The 20128-nt window shown below is 44.2% G+C and overlaps 1 protein-coding gene across 4 annotated transcripts in view; it reads left to right on the forward strand.

Moving 5' to 3' along the window:
• Positions 1 to 20128, forward strand: part of csgalnact2 (chondroitin sulfate N-acetylgalactosaminyltransferase 2) — a 57839-nt gene that overhangs the window by 34003 nt on the left and 3708 nt on the right. For 3 of the 4 annotated variants that reach the window (XM_067972461.1, XM_067972463.1, XM_067972462.1), the window contains 6 exons: positions 363 to 1841; positions 13465 to 13681; positions 15259 to 15360; positions 15771 to 15949; positions 17344 to 17438; positions 18419 to 18500. In XM_067972461.1, coding sequence (XP_067828562.1) covers positions 1175 to 1841; positions 13465 to 13681; positions 15259 to 15360; positions 15771 to 15949; positions 17344 to 17438; positions 18419 to 18500 — 1342 coding nt within the window. In that variant the 5' untranslated portion in view covers positions 363 to 1174. The remainder of the gene's footprint in view (positions 1 to 362; positions 1842 to 13464; positions 13682 to 15258; positions 15361 to 15770; positions 15950 to 17343; positions 17439 to 18418; positions 18501 to 20128) is intronic. The other variant, XM_067972464.1, reaches the window with a different exon arrangement.

Raw genomic sequence — 20128 nt, forward strand, 5'->3', positions numbered from 1 at the left:
CGATCCTAATATCTCCTTATGTGGCTCAGTGTCAAATTTTGTTTGATAACACTCTTGTGAAGCACCTTGGGATGTTTTACTACGTCAAAGGCGCTATATAAATGCAAGTTGTTGCTGGGACCCTCCTCACACAGAAATGTTTGAAAACCATTGTCTCGTGTGACGTATGTTGCAACTTCATCCTCGCTATCCATTATTCTGCAAATAGTCGCTCATTAACTAAGTCTTACTGGGTTAGCTTAACGGGTTTTAGTTTGCATGCATGCTCAGCTGTTTCAGGATGCAGTACATAAGAGAATTTCCTTTTTTCTGATTTATTTATGTTTTAACCTGATTTTTTTTGTTCTCTCTGTCCTTTTCAGGAGGCAGGCTCCCATATCCTACCCTGTCACTGATTAATTCATGCCCAGCTAGCAGCTAAATCTGTGAAGATGCCAACTGCCGCTCTGCTGTGATACGCTGAATAATTGCTGAAGAAACCAAGGCAGTTTGACAAAGGTTGGAAAAAGAAGTATTTTTGACACAACGACATCTTGTGAACTGAACCTATTAAGTATTTTCACTAGGGTTTAGCTGCAGTACAAAGCCCTGGTCTGCTCTGGCCTGCATAATTAGCTGCTTTAAATTGTTAGTGGCCTGTTGTTGATCATCGGCTACCCTTTGAGGTTTGTCCTGCCTGTATAAAACTTGATGGGCACCCAGGATTGCTGGAAATTGCTGCCTTCAGCTCTGAGCAAATAGGATACAGGTTAACACCAATAAACAGGAGCTGGCGTCACTCAGTGGAAATCCAGTTGCTTCTAAAAGGGGCCTCATCTGGAACTGACTGAGCTCTACTGCAGGGCAGAGATAAAACGGAACCAGAGTCTACTGTAATAAGCCTGTCCGTACTGAAGCACTGTAGAATCATCTGAATTCCAACTGGATCAAAGTTCTTTTTGTCTTACTGGCCAAACTGGCTAGAGCTAGCCAACTTTCCCACCAGCCTCTTTTCAATTTCATTTCATTTTGCCAACTTGGATGAAACTGCAAGAACGTTAATCAAAAGCGGAGAACTTGACATTCCATGGCTTTAACTCACGGCTATCCCGAAGCTGGCTAGACTGGAGTAAACTCTAAATCAATGAGGTGACGAGTTCTTCCTACAAGAGTGTGTGCAGTAATCCTTGAAGTGATGCCTCGCCGAGGCCTACTAATGCAGGCTTGGACACGGCGTCTCCTGCTCGGCCTCGCTCTGTTTTTTTGTCTCATCTCCCTATTGTACTTGCTAGAGTGCAGCCCCCGGCCGGACAATGACTCTCTCCTTCTTGGCATTCCAGGAAAACCATACGGCAAAGAATACTATCAGGCCCTCCTGCAGGAACAGGAGGAGCACTACCTGACTCGCGCTGCAAGCCTCAAGCGGCAGATCACTCAGCTGAAGCAGGAACTTCAGGAAATGAGTGAGAAACTGAAATCCGTGCAGGACAAGAAGGGGCCAGCGCTGAACGGGAGAGGTGCCCAGAACAGCAAGGAGAACTTACCCAATGATCTGCTGGAGTTCTTGCACTCGCAGATCGATAAGGCTGAGGTTAGCATGGGCGCCAGGGTACCCAGTGAGTACGCGGTGGTACCCTTTGAAAGCTTCACTCTGACTAAAGTGTACCAGCTGGAGATGGGCCTGACCCGGCACCCTGAGGAGAAAGCGGTGAGGAAGGATCGAAGGGATGACTTTGCTGAAGCCATTGAGGCTGGCTTGGAGGTGCTGAATAACCCTGAGGAGGAGGAGGAAGATGATGATGATGAAGATGATGATGCCCGAATGCAGAAACACACCTACACTGAGAGTGACTTTGTAGAAGGTGCAGTACCATATAGTATATTTTATCTAGTAATGGAGTTGAGCATTACAGGAGCTGTGCAGTCTTGTGGGGGGAGGGGGGGGGTTATGTTTTACCCAGCAGTATTGGAAGGACCTATCTATTTTCATTTAATACAAGCCTGGGAATTATTGTACACAATACAAGCATGTAACCGCATAATGCATTAATTTGACATCACTTTGTCTGCTATTTTAATGAAGGTGTTAATCTTATAAAACTAGACTGGTGCTCTAGTGCAGTACTGAGGGAGTGTTGCATTGTCAGAGGTGCTGTGCTTGAGTTGATTAAACCAAAGTCTCAGTCTACTACCTCTGGTGGCCCCTCCCTATCTCTGCAACCTCCTCCAGCCTGACAACCCTCCGAGATTTCAGCGCTCCTCCAATTCTGACCTCTTGCATGTCCCTGATTTCAATCGCTCCACCATTGGCGGCCGTGCCTTCAGCTGCCTAGGCCCTAAGCTCTTGAATTCCCTCCCTAAACCTCTCCTACTTTCAGATGCTCCTTAAAACCTACCTCTTCGACCAAACATTTGGTCACCTGGCCACCATATCTCATGATGTAGCTCATTGTCAAATTTTGTTTGATAACACTCCTGTGAAGTACCTTGGGATGTTTTACTATGTTAAAGGCGCTATGTAAATGCAAGTTATTATTGTTAAATGTGAAGGAATACATGGTACTATTCAAAAAAGAACAGGGTGTCCTTTGTCCGGGCAAACGCTCCTATCAACACCACCACAAACAGATTAACTGGTCAATCATCTTCATTAAGATGACGTCTTCAACCTGAAACGTTAACTCTGCTTCTTTCTCCACAGATGCTGCCTCACTTGCTGGGCTTCTCCAGCATTTTCTGTTTTTATTTCCGATTTCCAGCATGTGCAGTATTTTGCTTTTGAATCATCTTCATTGCTGTTTGTGGGATTTTTGGTGTGTGCAAAATACCACAGCTTTACCTTAAAGAATCAACAGTGAAATAAATAAATGAATGAATGAAAAATGCTAATTACAAAAAAAAAATGATTTATTAGTGCACTAATGTACAGCATTCACATTAATTATTATGTGGACAAAATGCCTTAGGCATTGCAGGCTTCTCTTGAACTCATCCCAAACGTGCTAGGGGAACGCCTGAAAGAATCCCTATCCTCAGACTATGATTTCCCTATAAGCAGGCCAGGTCACTGGACTCCTGCTGTGCCCGTTTTATATTGGCTGCGGCGCCCATTGTGGGCAGAGGTTCACCCAAGGTAGAGAGATTTGGCTTGCAACCAGACTTCTGTAAATATTTAAGTAAGGATTGTGCGGCCTGGTGCCCTCCCCATGCCCCCCCCCACTCCCGAAACTGCGGGTCATTAAATGCGGTGCACAGCCACTGGCAGAGCCTCGCACAATATATTGTAATACTCCCAACTGCTACCTAATTGAGATCATGTACATGGTCAACGTTCCCTTCTTGCTTTCCTCTTGTAACACTAGATACAAAGCCAAAGATTATGTTTGCTTTTTTTTAATGGCTGTATTTATTTGTGCTCCGGTACCATTTCTTTCTGGGTAAGAAGCTCCATTAACTGTTCCACATCCACCTCTTGTGGGGTTCTACAATCCCAGATCCACCTCTTTTTCTGAAAACTGAGGCAGAGTAGCTTAGTTAGTATCTGGAGTACTGTGTCCAATTCTGGGCACCACACTTTAGGAAGGATATCAAGGCCCAAGAGAGGGTGCAAAGGAGATTTGCTAGAATGGTAACAGGGCTGAGGACTTCAGTTACACAGGGAGACTAGAGAAGCTGGGATTGTTCTCCATAGAGCAGAGATGGTTAAGGGAAGATTTAATAGAGATGTTCAAAATCATGAAGGGTTTTGATAAGAGTAAATAAGGTGTAATTGCTTCCAATGGCAGAAGGATTGGTAACCAGAGGACACAGATTTAAGTTAATTGGCGAAGGAACCAGAGGCAAGATGAGAATTTTTTTTTAGCCAGCGAGTTGTTATGATCTAGAATGCACTGCCTGGAAGGGTGGTGGAAGCAGATCCCATAATAACTTTCAAAGGAGAATTAGATATATACTTGAAAGGGAAAAATTTGCATGGATTTGGGGAAAGAGCAGAGGAGTGGGACTAATTGGACAGCTCTTTCAAAGAGCCGGCACAGACACGATAAGCCAAATGGCCTCCTTCTGTGCTGTAAGATTCTATGACCTTAGCATTCCCGAACTGCACTACGAGTTTGCCTCCTTTTCTCAGCGGCCCTTTCCCAATCTCGACTATCCTCTTATCAATATTACCAATCCTGACCCAGCTATAGCCAGTCTTCAGTTTCTAACATAATGTCACGATTCTGTTGTAATCAATTTTCCAATTCTCCATTGTTTTTTCTTATACTCTACAGACATTTTAATTTGGTTTGACACTTTCTCTTTTTCTTTCTTGGCTTCCCACATCCTGATTATTTCTTCTTACTATCTTGTCATTCCTAACCTCTTTCAACCTTTCTACTTTCTTATTTCCTATAGGCCTTTCCTTTTCAAGCTGCCCATTGTACTCTCTCTTGCATTCCCGCTGCCATTTTAGTTTAAACCTCCCCCCATAGCTCTCTGCACAGAATTTGGTCCCAGCTTTTTTCAAGTATAGGCCATCCCGATGGTACCACACGCTTCTGGCCTAGAACTGAGTCTAATCCACCAGGAATCTGAACCTTTCCTTCCAACACCAGGCCTCTGACCACACATTTACTTTTCCAAATATCTCTGCTGGCTAAGCACATGGCACTGGTAGCAACCCTTTACTTTGAAGTGTAGTTACTGACGTTTCGTAGCCTTTTTGTGCACGGTAAGATCCCACAAACCGCAGTCTGTTTTTGGTGGTGTAGATTGAGGGAGAAATGTTGCTCAGGATACCTGGAGAATTCCTTACTGCTCCTTGTGAGCCACTGGTTTAATTTGGCTTGTGTGGAGCATAAACACCATCATAGACCTGCTGTGCCAAATGGCCTGTTTCTGTGCTGTAAATCCTATATAATCTATGTAATTGGTTATCCAAAAATTACACATACTGATGCATTTCTAACATCAGAGCTCCAACCCCTTCGTTCACCAGGAGCTGCATTTGTGAGTTTTTTTTTAATAGTGGGTTTGCCAACCAGTGTTGAAACTGGAAACTGACAGAACTCTGGTTAGTAGATGTCTGAAAGAAGAAAGAACTTGCATTTATTTAGCACCTTTCATGACCTCAGGACATCCCAAAGCGCTTTACAGTCAATGGAGTACTTTCATTGTAGTGTAGTCGCTGTTGTAATATAGGAAATGCAGCAGCCAATTTGCGCACAGCAAGGTCCCACAAACAGCGATGGGATAATGACCAGTTAATCCTGTTTTTTAGCGATGTTGGTTGAGGGATAAATATTGGCCCAGGACACCGGAGAGAATTCCCCTGTGCACGGGTGCGTATGTTAGCACTGACTGAAAACTGTGTGAGCAGCGGCATGAAACAACAGCCACCCATTCCCTTTGAAACCTCGCTGCTCACTGGTTCTATTAACTAAAATTTATTTTTAATATGGTACATTGTAGTTAATGGACACCAGTTCATTTGAATGTGCAATTAAAGGCCTCATTTGCTGAGGCTCAACTTTATTCCCTTTACATTCTAATAGAAAATATAATTTAATTACAGGAGCTATTCGTGCTGCTGATTTATAACTACATTTTTATAGTGGGAGCAGCCGATAAGATTGACAATCGGGATTGTTCTGAGCCTTTTAGTGTCAGCTTGACTTAGTTGGCATCACTCTCGCCAACTCTGTGGCTTTGGGCCCCACTCCAGGACTTAACTATATAATCTAGGCTGACGTTGCAGTGCTGTATTGTCAGAGGTGCCAACCTTTGGGTGAGATGTTAAAACTGAGACTCTGTCTGCCAGTTCAGATGGATATTAATCTCTTTACTTAGAGGGTTGTTGGAGCATGGAACGCTTTGCCACAGGGAATGGCTGAAGCAGAGACTATTGGGTCTTTTAAGGGAAAATTAGATAAATAGTTGAAGCAGGGTTATGGGGCGAGGGCAGGACATTGGGATTAGTTTTAGATTGTTCTGGCAAAGGGCTGGCCCAGACACGATGGGCTGAATGGCCTCCTTCTGTGCTGTAAACGTCTGGATATTAAGAGCCTTGTATATATTATCACATAATCTTCCTGTGTGTAGGCTGTTAATAGGACACTTCAGGACTGCTTAACAGGGATTACTGTATGCATGAGATTTCTCCTTGTATCCAGACTACACTTAAGCCGCTAATGATCACCTTAAATCTCAGCATTTCCAATTTTGTGCATTTTCAATCGGACTTATGCACAAAAATTAAATTTCCTGTAAATGAATGGAAATCATAAACAGGCAATGGTGATGTAGGGAGGGGAATACAGAAATTATGTTGTGGGATACTAGTGTTATGAACCCTTTCCCCTCTCTATTAACAGAGGCATTAATCCATTTATTTTCAGCAGGTTAACTCCTCCACTGAAATAGCAAAGAGAGGAATTTCAGACAAATGTGCTAAATGTTCACACACTAGTAACCCATTGTGCCATTTCAGCACTAATTTATTTTCTTTCTCCCGTCTGCATAAGGAAGTACCTTGTGCTGGGGGACTTTTCCCCTGCCTCAACAGCTCAGATCAGACACTCACCGTGTGGGGATACTAAGGCAATATACTCTATCTCCCTCGGCATCAGTAAATTCTACCTAATTGTTGAAATGGGTCAATTTAATATTTGGACGTGTGAGAATGGAGTCGCTCCCAATTATGCCGGTTATCTGCTTGTTTTGTTTGAGGCACACCAGCTGCTCAACTATCGTCATGCTTATTCTAGACTGCAGCAAAAGTATGCACGGAGAGAGAGCGATCTGATGAGGTTTCACAGTATAAGATGGCCCATCACACTAGTAGATACAGATCAGCTGTGATCGAATTGAATGGCGGAACAGGCTCGAGGGACTGGATGGCTTCCTCCTGTTCCTACGGTTGCGAGTTCTCAGACATTCGACAGATATCAGCAGCTACTCATAAGGTTTTGATCCTTTGTAGATTTTTAGGTAATGAGCCATTTGTTAATTAGAATTTTAGATTGCAACATTATCCAGAAATAAAGCCCAGAATCTCCACGCGATACGGTGAAAGAAATGTGATCAGTCATGTGTTTGTGGGGAAACCCTAGAGTCCTGCTCGGCTTCAAACATAACAGTAGGACTAGTGAGGCATTGATTCAATTTGACAGCGGGTAAATTTCGGAATGATGTAAGGAGTTGTTCACACAAAGAGTGACCGACACGTGGAATGGACTGCTGGCTAGGGTAGAGGAGGCAAAAAGTAGCTGGCTATGGTAACGGGGGGACCGTTGGGTATGGTTGCATAGTGGTTATGGTACTGGACTACCAATAAACAATAGATCCGGTCATTTGTGGACTAACAGCAGAAAATTATCGTGAAAAGCTTAGATTGTTTTTTAAAAAAAAAATCCAGTGTTTGGCTAATGTCCTTCAGGGAAAGAAGTCTGCTTACATGTGACTCCAGCCCACATTATGTGGTTGACATAATGCTCTCTGAAGTGTCCCAGTAAGCCACGTAGCTGTAAAACAATAGCTACTGATCGCTAAGGAAAACAAATCAGGCGGCTTATGAGTAATGTCCCAGGCATCGTCAGCATTTAGTTGGGAACACAATCACATCCGAGTTCCCCTCCAAGTCACACACACCATCCTTACTTGGATATATAATCATTGTGTCTTAATCATTGCTGGGTCAATATCCTGCAATTCTCCATCTGGCACCAGAGGGTCAGCAGTTAAAGGGGAGGGCCCATCACTACCTTCTCATGGCGTCTAAGGAAGGGCAACAACTGCAACCTTTCCAGTATCGCCCACATCCTGAGAACAAATATATTAAAAAAAGATGTGGTGGGATGGGCAGAATGGCCTCCTTCATCTGTACGTACCTTGTAGTCTTGTGAATTGGATGAGCATCTGATCTTGATACACCAGTACAATACTGAGGAAGTGCTGCACTGCACGCGATGAGGCTCTGTGCCCGTTTCAGTGGTTCAAGTGGAGGTTAAAGATTCCAGGGCATTTTTCGAGGAACAGAGAATACTCCTGCTGACCTGGTCAACTTCTCTCTCTCAACCAACACCACAAAAAAAACAGATTAACATTCCCCTCGTTTGCTGCTGTACACGGTGCCAATTCACCGTTTGTTGGCACGGTGATAGCGTGCAGTTTGTTGGCACGACGACGGCAGGCGATTGATTGGCATAGTTACATGGTGACAGCATGCCATTCGTTCGTGTGGTTATGTGGTGACAGCCGGTTACACGGCAACGGCATGGTTACACGGTGACAGCATGCCATTTGTTGGCACGGTGACAGCGTGCCACACGTTTGGCACGGTTAGATGGGGACTGCATGCCATTCATTGGCACGGTTACACGGTGACTCAGGAGATTCAGGAACTGTCCCTCTAGATTGGAGAATTGCACATGTCACTCCGCTTTTTAAGAAAGGAGAGAGAGGGAAACCAGGGAATTATAGACCAGTTAGCCTAACATCTGTTGTGGGGAAAATGCTGGAGTCTATAATTAACGATAGGGTGACTGAACACCTCGAGAATTTTCAGTTAATCAGGGAGAGCCAGCATGGATTTGTGAAAGGTAGGTCGTGCCTGACAAACCTGACTGAATTTTTTGAAGAGGTGACTAAAGTAGTGGACAGGGGAATGTCAATGGATGTTATTTATATGGACGTCCAGAAGGCATTTGATAAGGTCCCACATAAGAGACTGTTAGCTAAGATAGAAGCCCATGGAATCGAGGGAAAAGTACGGACTTGGTTAGGAAGTTGGCTGAGTGAAAGGCGACAGAGAGTAGGGATAATGGGTAGGTACTCACATTGGCAGGATGTGACTCGTGGAGTCCCGCAGGGACCTGTCTTGGGGCCTCAATTATTCACAATATTTATGAACGACTTAGATGAAGGAATAGAAAGTCTCATATCTAAGTTTGCTGATGACACAAAGATTGGTGGCCTAGTAAGCAGTGTAGATGAAAACATAAAATTACAAAGGGATATTGATAGATTAGGTGAAAGGATAGAACAGGGTACTTTCTAAATGGTAAGAAGTTAAAAACAGTGGATGTCCAAAGGGACCTAGGGGGACAGGTACATAGATCATTGAAGTGTCATGAACAGATGCAGAAAATAATCAACAAGGCTAATGGAATGCTGGCCTTTATATCTAGAGGACTAGAGTACAAGGGGGCAGAAGTTATGCTGCAGCTATACAAAACCCTGGTTAGACTGCACTTGGAGTACTGTGAGCAGTTCTGGGCACCGCACCTTCGGAAGGACATATTGGCCTTGGAGGGAGTGCAGCGTAGGTTTACTAGAATGATACCCGGACTTCAAGGATTAAGTTACGAGGATAGATTACACAAATTGGGGTTGTATTCTCTGGAGTTTCGAAGGTTAAGGGGTGATCTGATCAAAGTTTATAAGATATTAAGGGGAACAGATAGGGTGGATAGAGAGAAACTATTTCCGCTGATTGGGGATTCTAGGACTAGGGGGCGCAGTCTAAAAATTAGAGCCAGGCCTTTCAGGAGTGAGTTTAGAAAACACTTCTACACACAAAGGGTGGTAGAAATTTGGAACTGTCTTCCGCAAACGGCAATTGATGCTAGCTCAATTACTAATTTTAAATCTGAGATAGATAGCTTTTTGCCAACCGAAGGTATTGAGGGATATGGGCAAAAGGCCAGATGGAATTAGATCACAGATCAGCCATGATCTTATCAAATGGCGGAGCGGGCTCGAGGAGCTGAATGGCCTACTCCTGTTCCTATGGCTGCGTGCCGTTCATTGGCACGGTTATACGGTGACTGCGTGCCGTTCATTGGCACGGTTATACGGTGACTGCGTGCCGTTCATTGGCACGGTTATACGGTGACTGCGTGCCGTTCATTGGCACGGTTATACGGTGACTGCGTGCCGTTCATTGGCACGGTTATACGGTGACTGCGTGCCGTTCATTGGCATGGTTATACGGCGACTGCGTGCCGTTCATTGGCACGGTTACACGGTGGCTGCGTGCCGTTCATTGGCACGGTTACACGGTGGCTGCGTGCCATTTGTTGGTGATTTCCATCATTCTATTTAATAAAAACGATTCTTTGTGGAGTGGCTGTCTTTAATCATAGTGAAGTGTGCACTTAACCTGCAGACATGTTGGCGCAGTTGGTTGTTTCCTGAGACTAGATTGTATTTGGATTGCATTTTGTCCAGAGTCCAGTGTCCTTTCTCCTTCGCTGGCTCCTGTCCATTTCCTGTGGTAAACTCTGCATGTGGTTTCAGTTGGGCACAGTACAGTTAGAATCCACAGAGCTTAGCTCACCAGGACTAGATACAGAACACAAGGCCCTTTCTTTACCTTCCGACCCTGAGGGTTTAGGGAAGGAATGTAATGTTAACCATTAGTAAACCTCTGCGAGTGTGGGGAAATGAATTCCAGTGGAACCAGGCTCCATTTAAGTTGGATTGTGATTCTGTCTTCGTGATTGAGTCCCCTTGGGTCCAATTGAGTCATAATGTCTGGGGGGTGGGGAGGGAATGTGGGGGAAATTGCTATCTGGATGAATCAGGATGGTTTGTGAGCTATTTGGCATCTTAAAGATGTGCATCAAACAAAACCGTTTTGAGTTTATGTCCACTGAGTGCTGCTTCCGGGCCAGTTCAGATGCTGCTTCCATTTTGGATCGGAGTTCCACGCAGTCAGTAAGCTCATGGTGGACGTAAAAGATCCCATGGGCATTATTCGGAGAAGAGATGGGGAGTTCTGCCCGGTATCTGGCCAATATTTATCCCTCAACCAACATTACTAAAACAGATTATCTGGTCGTTATCATATTGCTGTTTGTGGGACCTTGCTGTGCGCAAATTGGCTGCTGCGTTTCCTATATTACAACAGTGACTACACTTCAAACAGTACTTCGTTGGCTGTAAAACACTTTGGGACGTCCTGAAGCCATGAAAGGCGCTATATAAATGCAAGTCTTTTTTATTCGACTCAGAACCGTCTCAGAGCACATTCCGTGGGGAGGGAATCATTTTATGGCAACTTCCGTTTCTTGTTTCCATGCAGTTCAGTTGGCCAGAACTGAAACTGTTAAATTTGAGAGCTGCTAATGGCAATTGTGTAATCAAAGCACCGTTTAGTTTCTATTTGAGGAAGCGATGTGATAAAGTGCTTTTCAGTAAAACAGTGTTCTGCCGAACTCGTCCCTTTAAACCAGGGCCTCTGTCTTACAGTGGCTGAAGAAGTTAAATTCCATTTTGATTACATGCCGTCTTGTTTTTTTTTGTGAAGACCTAAAGCCAATGGCTCTGCTGGTCTCTCGATGCTGCTTCAGATCTCCAGAGCAGTCTCCCAGAAGGCTGGGGCTGTTTGGTTTAAGCTGATGCTTTGCACTGCCCTCTAGAGACCAATCGGGGAACATGCAAGTGAAGAGCAACTTTCTAAAACACCAACTTCTAACACCGAAAGGAGACTGATGAGTATTTTAATGGATTTATTTTAAGGATCAAGCACGCAATGTACTGTTTTATTTTTGCCCTTTTGGATGAGACGTTAAACAGGTCTGTTCTGTTGGATGTAAAGCTTTGGGGAGACGATTAGAGCCAGTGTTTGGGACAGATGATATCGAGTGGGACAAAGGGTTTCTCTTCTCCAGAATAATTACAGCGCTGTGACTGTCCATGTACTTCGGTAAAAATACTAAAACAGAACCTGGCACCACTTCCACAAGCATCGATAAGAAGCAGTGCTGTGTCCCTGTGAGTTAGACACCTCACCACACCTTCATTAGCATTCTCACTTCTTCATGCACCATGTCCCATTCTCAAATTCCACTGTTAAATTTTGCTTTTTGACAAACACGTGGAATGGGGTAGTGGAGGCAAAGATCCCTGGAATGATGATGTGACTGGGGGCTGGACCGAGTGACCTTCCTTCATCACGTGTGAAGGTTAAGACTTGCCCCTTTTAATGATCTTTCTCTCCCGGGTCGGGTCTCCCCGTACTAGCCTCTGGCTGGGTGACCTACGTGAGGCTTTGGAGGATGAGTACAAGAAGCCCAGGGAGCACTTGGTCTCTTCCCTCCTTCTCCGTGGTGTACATCTCCCCACAGCGACCCAGGAAGTGCAAGATCACCAAACCACAAGCCCATTCTACCACTCCGTGATCAGTGCATTGCACCTGCAGCCTGCCATGCCACGTGTAAAATATTAATAAAAGTTCTTTGCTATAGAGAGGACACAATCTCATTGTAACTGCTTGGCGCTTGTGTAACATCAGGTTTAAAGAGGCTTGCAAATATAAAAATCGTCAACGTGTTCTGTGTGACAAACATGGTGTACAAAACTGAGCCCTTTTGCTTCACGACATCCTGTTTGTTTATGCTGAGCATCCTCTTCATAAACTGTAGAAATTTTGGTATGGAAGGAGGCCATTTGGCCCATCGTGCTGGTGCTAGCTCCCCAATCAGGGTTCTCGACCCCCTGCTCTTTTCATGTACCCTTTAATATTATTCTTTGAGACTATCTAATTCATTCTTCATTGCTGTGACCGACTCGACTTCAATACCCATTTGTGCTAATGCATTACATAGCCTATTAACCTTATTGTATGAAAAATTCCCTTGATCTCCCCTCTATGCTTCTAGTACTAATCTCAAATCTATAGGAACATAGGAACAGGAGTAGGCCATTCAGCCCCTCGTGCCTGCTCCGCCATTTGATAAGATCATGGCTGATCTGTGATCTAACTCCATATCCCTTAATACCTTTGGTTGCCAAAAAGCTATCTATCTCAGATTTAAATTTAGCAATTGAGCTAGTATCAATTGCCGTTTGCGGGAGAGAGTTCCAAACTTCTACCACCCTTTTGTGTGTAGAAATGTTTTCTAATCTCGCTCCTGAAAGGTCTGGCTTTAATTTTTAGACTGTGCCCCCTACTCCTAAAATCCCCAACCGTCGGAAATAGTTTCTCTCTATCCACCCTATCCGTTCCCCTTAATATCTTATAAACTTCGATCAGATCACCCCTTAACCTTCGAAACTCCAGAGAATACAACCCCAATTTGTGTAATCTCTCTTCGTAACTATGTCCCTTGTTACCAATTCACTGTCCAGTGGAAATACTTTTGCTGTTTACCTTCTCAAACCCTTTCATAATTTTGACACTTCTGTTAAATCTTCTTGACTTTCTCTGCTGCAGTGAATACAGCCCTAGGTTTTTTTGTTTACTTAAAAACAGAAAATGCTGGAAACTTTCTTTTTAAGTATCTCTTAATAACTAAACACTCTCAAGGCAGCTTTCACATCCTAGTGAATCTATGTTGCAGCTTTTCCATGGTTCCAATTTCCTTTCTACACTGTAGAAAAACACAATCAGAAGTGACTCACACACACTGGACTGCTGTATTTTGGTACACAGTAACAGAAGAAAACAACTTTTTTTTTGTTAAATTTCCATTTTTCCAATATATTTACTTATTTCAGGCTACTATCGTACAGAGAGAGACAAAGGGACCCTATATGAACTGTTCTACAAAAAGGAATTCCTAGATGAATTTCAACATGTCACACTGTTCCGGCCATTTGGACCGCTCATGAAAGTCAAAAGTGAAACAATCGACGTCTCTCACCAGATCATCAATATCATCGTGCCACTATCCGGGCGGACTGAGGCCTTTGCCCAGTTCATGCAGAACTTCAGGTAAGAGCACTGTGAAAGGCAGCAATCAAAATCTTACCGACGTGAGCTGATACACGATGGCTTTTTACATTGGTCCTCCTCAAAATCCATTCAGGGTGTTTGGAATCGGCTGCCGGAACTTATGCCATTAAGTCCGGTTTCCGTCTATAAGTCTGCCGATGGTTTATGTAGACTGGGTTTATACAGGATAAACACCAGGAGATAGCTCATGGGCAATGGGCTCCCAGATTCCGATTTACAAAGACCAATATAACAGTGGCTTTAGACGTCCCTCCCGATCATAGGGTTACATAGCATTTACAGCACAGAGAAAGGCCATTCGGCCCAACTGGTCTATGCTGGTGTTTATGCTCCATACGAACCTTCTCCCACCCCTCTTCATCTCACCCTATCAGCATAGCCTTCTATTCTTTTTTTCCCTCATGTACTTATCTAGCTGCCCCTTAAATGCATCTATGCGATTCGCCTCAACTACTCCTTGTGGTAGCAAGCTCCACATTCTCAGCACTCTCTGGGTAAAAAAGCCTATAGCTCCTGCTCAGTGTGTAAATAGATGTTGTTCCCCACAATGTAGTGCAGCATTCTATCTGGTGTTAAGAAAAACCCACAAAATAAAAAGGTTTTGAGGCAGTACCTGAAATGTTAATCTGCCTTTACAGATGTAGATGGACATGCTGTGTATTACCAGTGTTTTCTGTTTATTGTTGTTAATGACTCCATAATCTTTCTGTAAACACACCCGGAACATTCCAGGTGATTGAGAGTTATTTCTGGCCGCACGCAGAAATTCTTCTGCAATATTAATTTTTTGTTTTTAATAGCTACAATGACTCACAGGATTAAAATGACACTGCGTGGATATTGGCACAGGTGACATTCCTTTGTCTGCTATTTTGGAGGCATTAACTCGTTTAAAATAAATGTGTTAATGCTTCCACTAAAATCATAGAATCCCGCAGCATAGAAGGAGGCCATTCAGCCCATCATGCCTGTGCTGGCTCCCCGAAAGAGCCATCCAACCAGCCCCACTCCCCTGCTCCTTCTCCGTAGCCCTGCAACTTTCTACCCTTCAAGCATTTTCTCTTCCCCCCCGCCCCCCCCCCCCCCCCCCAAAAAAAAAAAATGTTCATTTTCAAATTTAAGGAATCATCCTCAATTCCTACCTCTGTTGGCATTGTTCAAGTATCAGTTATCGTGATAGGCATGATAGTCACTGTACTCTTCCACTACATGCTGCCTGGGAAACATTTTCAGGATAGTGCAGTTCCACTCTACCTTGTGGCTGGGCAGAGAAGCAGAACTGCTACCCCGTTTAATTTATAAATAATGTAGTATTGCAGTTGTCAAACTGTAATTCTACACCCAGTGATAAATTAAGCAATGTAGTTCCTATAAAGACATAGCATAGCAAATGAATTTTGTGCAAACAATCATATTCGTGCAGCAAAAATGTCACAGCCACGTGCCTGTGTAATTGGTGCACTGCAATTCCTATAATGGAACCTCTGCCTACAGGGTCCAGCTAACCGCTCTATCCATGTCTAAACATCTACGTTTTGAATTGTTGTTTTACTCAGGGATGTGTGTATCCACCAGGACGGGCATGTTTACCTCACAGTCGTCTACTTTGGCCAGGAAGGGTTGGGTGAAGTGAGGAGGATCCTGGAGATGACTGCCAGGTGAGCTATGCCGAGGGGCTTTCATTTGCACTATTCCGAAACCTGCCGCAAGGCTCTGTGATGTGAAGTATTGTGCTCCAGAATTATGGACCTGAAGTTTCAGAGAGGCATTAAAAAAACATATGGGGCAAGGTTTCCTCTGGTCACTTTTTTACTTCCGCTGGAGAAATTTGGTTACAGTCTCGCTAACGCACAGTGACCAGAGGCAATCTCTCTCTCCTGGAACAAATTATTTAATGACATGCACATTTGCTGTGTGACTCAGTGCAGTGGACCATGCCACAGTGACGGGATGTAGGTTTATATTTGTGGCCCCCTTAGGTTGAGTTATATTGGGTAAATGCAGCCTCCACAGGTTTAAAACTGAAAGTGTCGAATCACTGGAGTTAAAGTTTTTTCTTTCCATGCAGTGAAACTAATTTTCACAACTACACTCTGGTCCCGTTGGTTGATGAGTTTTCTCGGGGACGAGGCTTGGACATGGGTGCCCGGACCTGGGAGAAGGGCGAGGTGCTGATGTTTTTCTGTGACGTGGATATTTATATCTCTCCTGAGTTTCTTAATAGCTGCCGGATAAACACAGAGCCTGGTAAGTTATCGATTGTTGCATTTTAATAAGGAGCGTTATGTCATTGCATGCGGTGAGTTTAAAGAGACTATTCTGGGTGTATTCTGAATTAACCACCCCAATTTGACATCATCGAACACACACTGGGACCGTTTGGTGCCGAGGAAACGGTGAGTTGTCAGCTTGGTTTAGTTGGTATCACTCCAACCTCAGTCAGAAGGTTGAGAGTTCGAGGCCCATTCCAGGACTTGAGCACATAAACTAGGCTGACACCACAGCGTCGTGCTTGAGGGAGTGCTGCAATTGCTGCCGTTCTGATGGGGCATTAAACCAGTTGATGTTAAAATCCTATGGTAGAGTTCTCCCGGTGTCCTGGCCTAAATGCCTCTCCTCAACCGAACACTACCAAAAAATAGGCTAAACGGCCAGGCACCTCTTTGTTATTTGTGGAAAATTGCTGCGCACAGAATGATTGCCTAATGGGCCTACGTAATAACAGATAATGCACTTCAAAGGTGCTATGTATATGTAAGTCCGTGTTTTTTTTCACATCTACTGCTGCAGTGCTCAAACCTTTCGTCTTCTGGACCTTTATGTGCGTTGCATGGAACTCTGTGGACCAGTTAACAACAATAACTTGCATTTATAAAGCACTTATAGCTTAAATGACTGTGGGCATTAGATTGAATATATCTCTCACTGCCAATACCAGCAGAGATGGGTGTTCAGATTTAGGATCTTTACGACAATAAGGAGTGAAGTTAGGAACCCTTTTACACGCAGAGGGTGGTAGAAGTTTGGAACGCTCTCCTGTAAAAGGCAGTTGATGCTAACTCAATTGTTAATTTTAAATCTTTGGTAGATTTTTGTTAAACGAAGATATTAAGGGATATGGGGCTAAGGCGGGTATATGGAGTTAGATCACGGATCAGCCATGATCTCTTTGAATGTCGGAACAGGCTCAAAGGGCTAAATGGCTTCTTCCTGTTTCTATGAGGGAGCAGTACAGACTAGACCTTTCCAAATCTCCGGGTCAATTCAAACAGGAGAAAACCACTTGAGTGCAAAATATAAATGCAGACGTAATCTGAATTGCTGGGACTTTGTGGGCTGTCTGCAGTCTGTGAGCCATAGTTTGAACACTCCAGAAATATTAATCTATCTGTGTTGAGTTGGTTTGCACTGCATCATCCCAACTTCCTTTTAAACATCTTCATTTACTTATTAGTACAGCTTCAGAGAGACCGGAGCTGTCTGAAGTCTCTCAGAGAGACTTATAGGAAAGGCTCCATACTTGGCATTTTTCTCTAGATTACTTGGAAGTAATTAGATTTCATGCAGTGCCTCCTGGCATAAATCTCTCCTTTACCTGTCTCTTATTTGCAGCATTTAATAAACTCATGGTCTTTCCACAGGTAAAAAAGTTTTCTACCCTGTTGTGTTCAGCTTGTACAATCCTGCTATTGTCTACGCCAATCTGGATGGTACTCCATCCATTGAGCAACAGTTGGTGAGTGGCTTGTTTTAAAGTATGCAATTTGTTAATTGTTTAAAAAAACTTTCTTTTTTGTTATGAATGTGATTACAAAACAGCACTCAGCATCCTCACAGTTCCACTCCAGCACTTGAGCACATAATCAGTGCAGTGTTAAGGGGGAGTGCTGCCCTATTTGGAGGTGTCACCGTTCAAACAAAACTTTAAACCGGGGCCTCGTCAACCTGTTTCGATGGTTCAGGTGGACACTAAAGCTCCCATGGCACCATTGGAAGAAGAGCAGTGTCCTGGTTAGCATTCCTCCCCCAACCAACATCTGCAAAGAAACAGAGTAACTGGTCGTTTATCTCATTGCTGTTTGTGGAATCCTTGCTGTGCACAAAATGGCTGCTGCGTTTTCCTACACAACAACAGTAGCTGCACTTGAAAACAATTTGCTGCATTTGAAGTGCTTTGAGATATTTCTCTTGGACGTGCCAAGTGACAGCTCCAACAGCAATGGGTCTTCCAACCTCTGAAGAGATCATTTTTTGTTGGTGTTTTTTTTCATTTCTTAAATGGACCAAACTCAGGTTCTTGCTTTTGGTGGGGGGGAAGAGCAAAGATACATTTCAATCTCTAAAAGTGTGAAATGAAAGTGAATTGCATTCGTTTTAATTAGACCTCATTAACACTACGATTGGATTGAAATTATTGTACAAGGCTTCAAGGGAACTGCAGGGTCTTTTCCAGTCTTCTGCGTTCCTCTATTGCAATGATTTAATGAGGGTTGGTAAATACAAGGGATTGAGGGGTGCCTTCCTTATTTGAGAGGCTGGATGCTTCATTCCTTGCTAGAATCCTGCCTCCCTCCTCTTCTAGCAAACGTGCATGGTTCAGTAATTCTCAGTAAACTGTCTGGAGTGATGAAATGTTTTTCGCAGGGCCTGTTGAAGCTGAACTCGTTTTTCTTTTCTTCTAAAAGCTTGATTTATTTGTTTTTAACCATCACACAGGTGCATAAGAAAGATTCTGGGTTTTGGCGAGATTTCGGATTCGGAATGACTTGTCAATATCGCTCCGATTTCCTCACTATTGGTAAGTTGAAAAAGAAATTAAACTGTATTCTACCTCCCCTTTCCACCTTAAAAGAATGCACGTAGGTCGTGTTCTGTTGTGTGACCCTTATTGTGGAAGTTCTTCATCCCTCGTGCCTGACAGTGACTGCCAGGTAGGGGTGATAACTTACTTCTGGAGAATAGACAGAATTCCAGGTGCCTGTAAGTGAACTGTTTAAGGCAAGAAGGTGTTGCACAGATCAATAATCCACTCCACTCACTTCACCCTCCAGGATGTGTCTGGTGGCTCGATGAGACCAGTTCAACCAGAGGCAAGTTGAGTTGTAGTGTTTGACCGGAGCACCTTGGACCCGGTGTCAGCCGTGGCTCAGTAGTGCAGCGGGACATTGAACAGATCAGCAAGCCAGGGCCTCGGTTTAACTTGAAATTATGTGGCACTCCGTCAGGTCTGCACTGGACCGTCCGCCGTGGCTCAGTGGGTAGCGCACTCGTCTCTGAGTCGGAAGGTTGTGGGTTCAAGTCTCACTCCAGAGACTTGAGCACAAAAATCGAGGCTCACTCCCAGTGCAGTACTGAGGGAGTGCTGCACTGTCGGAGGTGCCGTCTTTCGGATGAGATGGTTAACCGAGGCCCCGTCTGCGCTCTCAGGTGGACGTAAAAGATTCCATGGCACTTTTCAAAGATGAGCAGGGGAATTCTCCCTGTGTTCCTGGCCAACATTTATCCCTCAACCAACATTATTAACAAAAACCAGACTATCTGGTCATTATTTCATTGCTGTTTGTGGGAGCTTGCAGTGTGCAAATTGGCTGCTGCGTTTCCTACATTACAACAGTGACTACACTTCAAAAGTACTCCATTGGCTGTAAAGTGCTTTGGGATGTCCTGAAGTTGTGAAAGGCGCTATATCAAAGCAAGTCTTTCTCTTTTTACTGCCGTATGCACTCCGTATTGTGTTTCTATGCTGCTTTTTGCACCATTGCACGCAACCAACTCTTTCTTTGTTGCACCCACCAATGCATCTTTCATACATGCTAGACCATGCGATATCTTGGAACTGCATTTAACCCGGAAGCTCACCAGAAACCAACCACTAAGACAAAACTCACAAGGAATTTGAACTCCTCACAGCACAGCTGGAACACAGAAGCTGCCTCCACCATGAGATGGAATACCAACACACTGGGGCACCATGTCATGGAGTGAGGAGCCACAGATTCATACCCACTACCTCTCACTCTGTTTAAGCCTGGAGACTCCTCCCTCTGTCAATCACCTGTCCTCTACTTAACTCACATTCTGATGAGAATGGGAATTGGCTGGATAGGAGTCACTAGGCTGCATCTGCCCTCCCTTGGATTCTAGACTGGACTCGGCACTAAAACTCTCATGACGATATCCTCTCTGATCGCTTCCCTTTTCCGCGTAGTTAGCTTGCTTCACCTGGCCCCTGAGTGAGAACGTTGTAGTTCAAACCTCACTCCAGCACCTGAGCACACGGCTGACGGTCCAGTGCAGTTCTGACGGGGTGCCACGTAATTTCAAGTTAAACCGAGGCCCTGGCTTGCTGGGCTGTTCAATGTCCCGCTGCACTACTCTAAGAAGAGCAGGGCATTCTCTGGTGTCTTGGCCAATATTTGTCTACAC

Source organism: Heptranchias perlo, chromosome 36 (assembly GCF_035084215.1).
Source record: "Heptranchias perlo isolate sHepPer1 chromosome 36, sHepPer1.hap1, whole genome shotgun sequence".
Taxonomy (NCBI): domain Eukaryota; kingdom Metazoa; phylum Chordata; class Chondrichthyes; order Hexanchiformes; family Hexanchidae; genus Heptranchias; species Heptranchias perlo.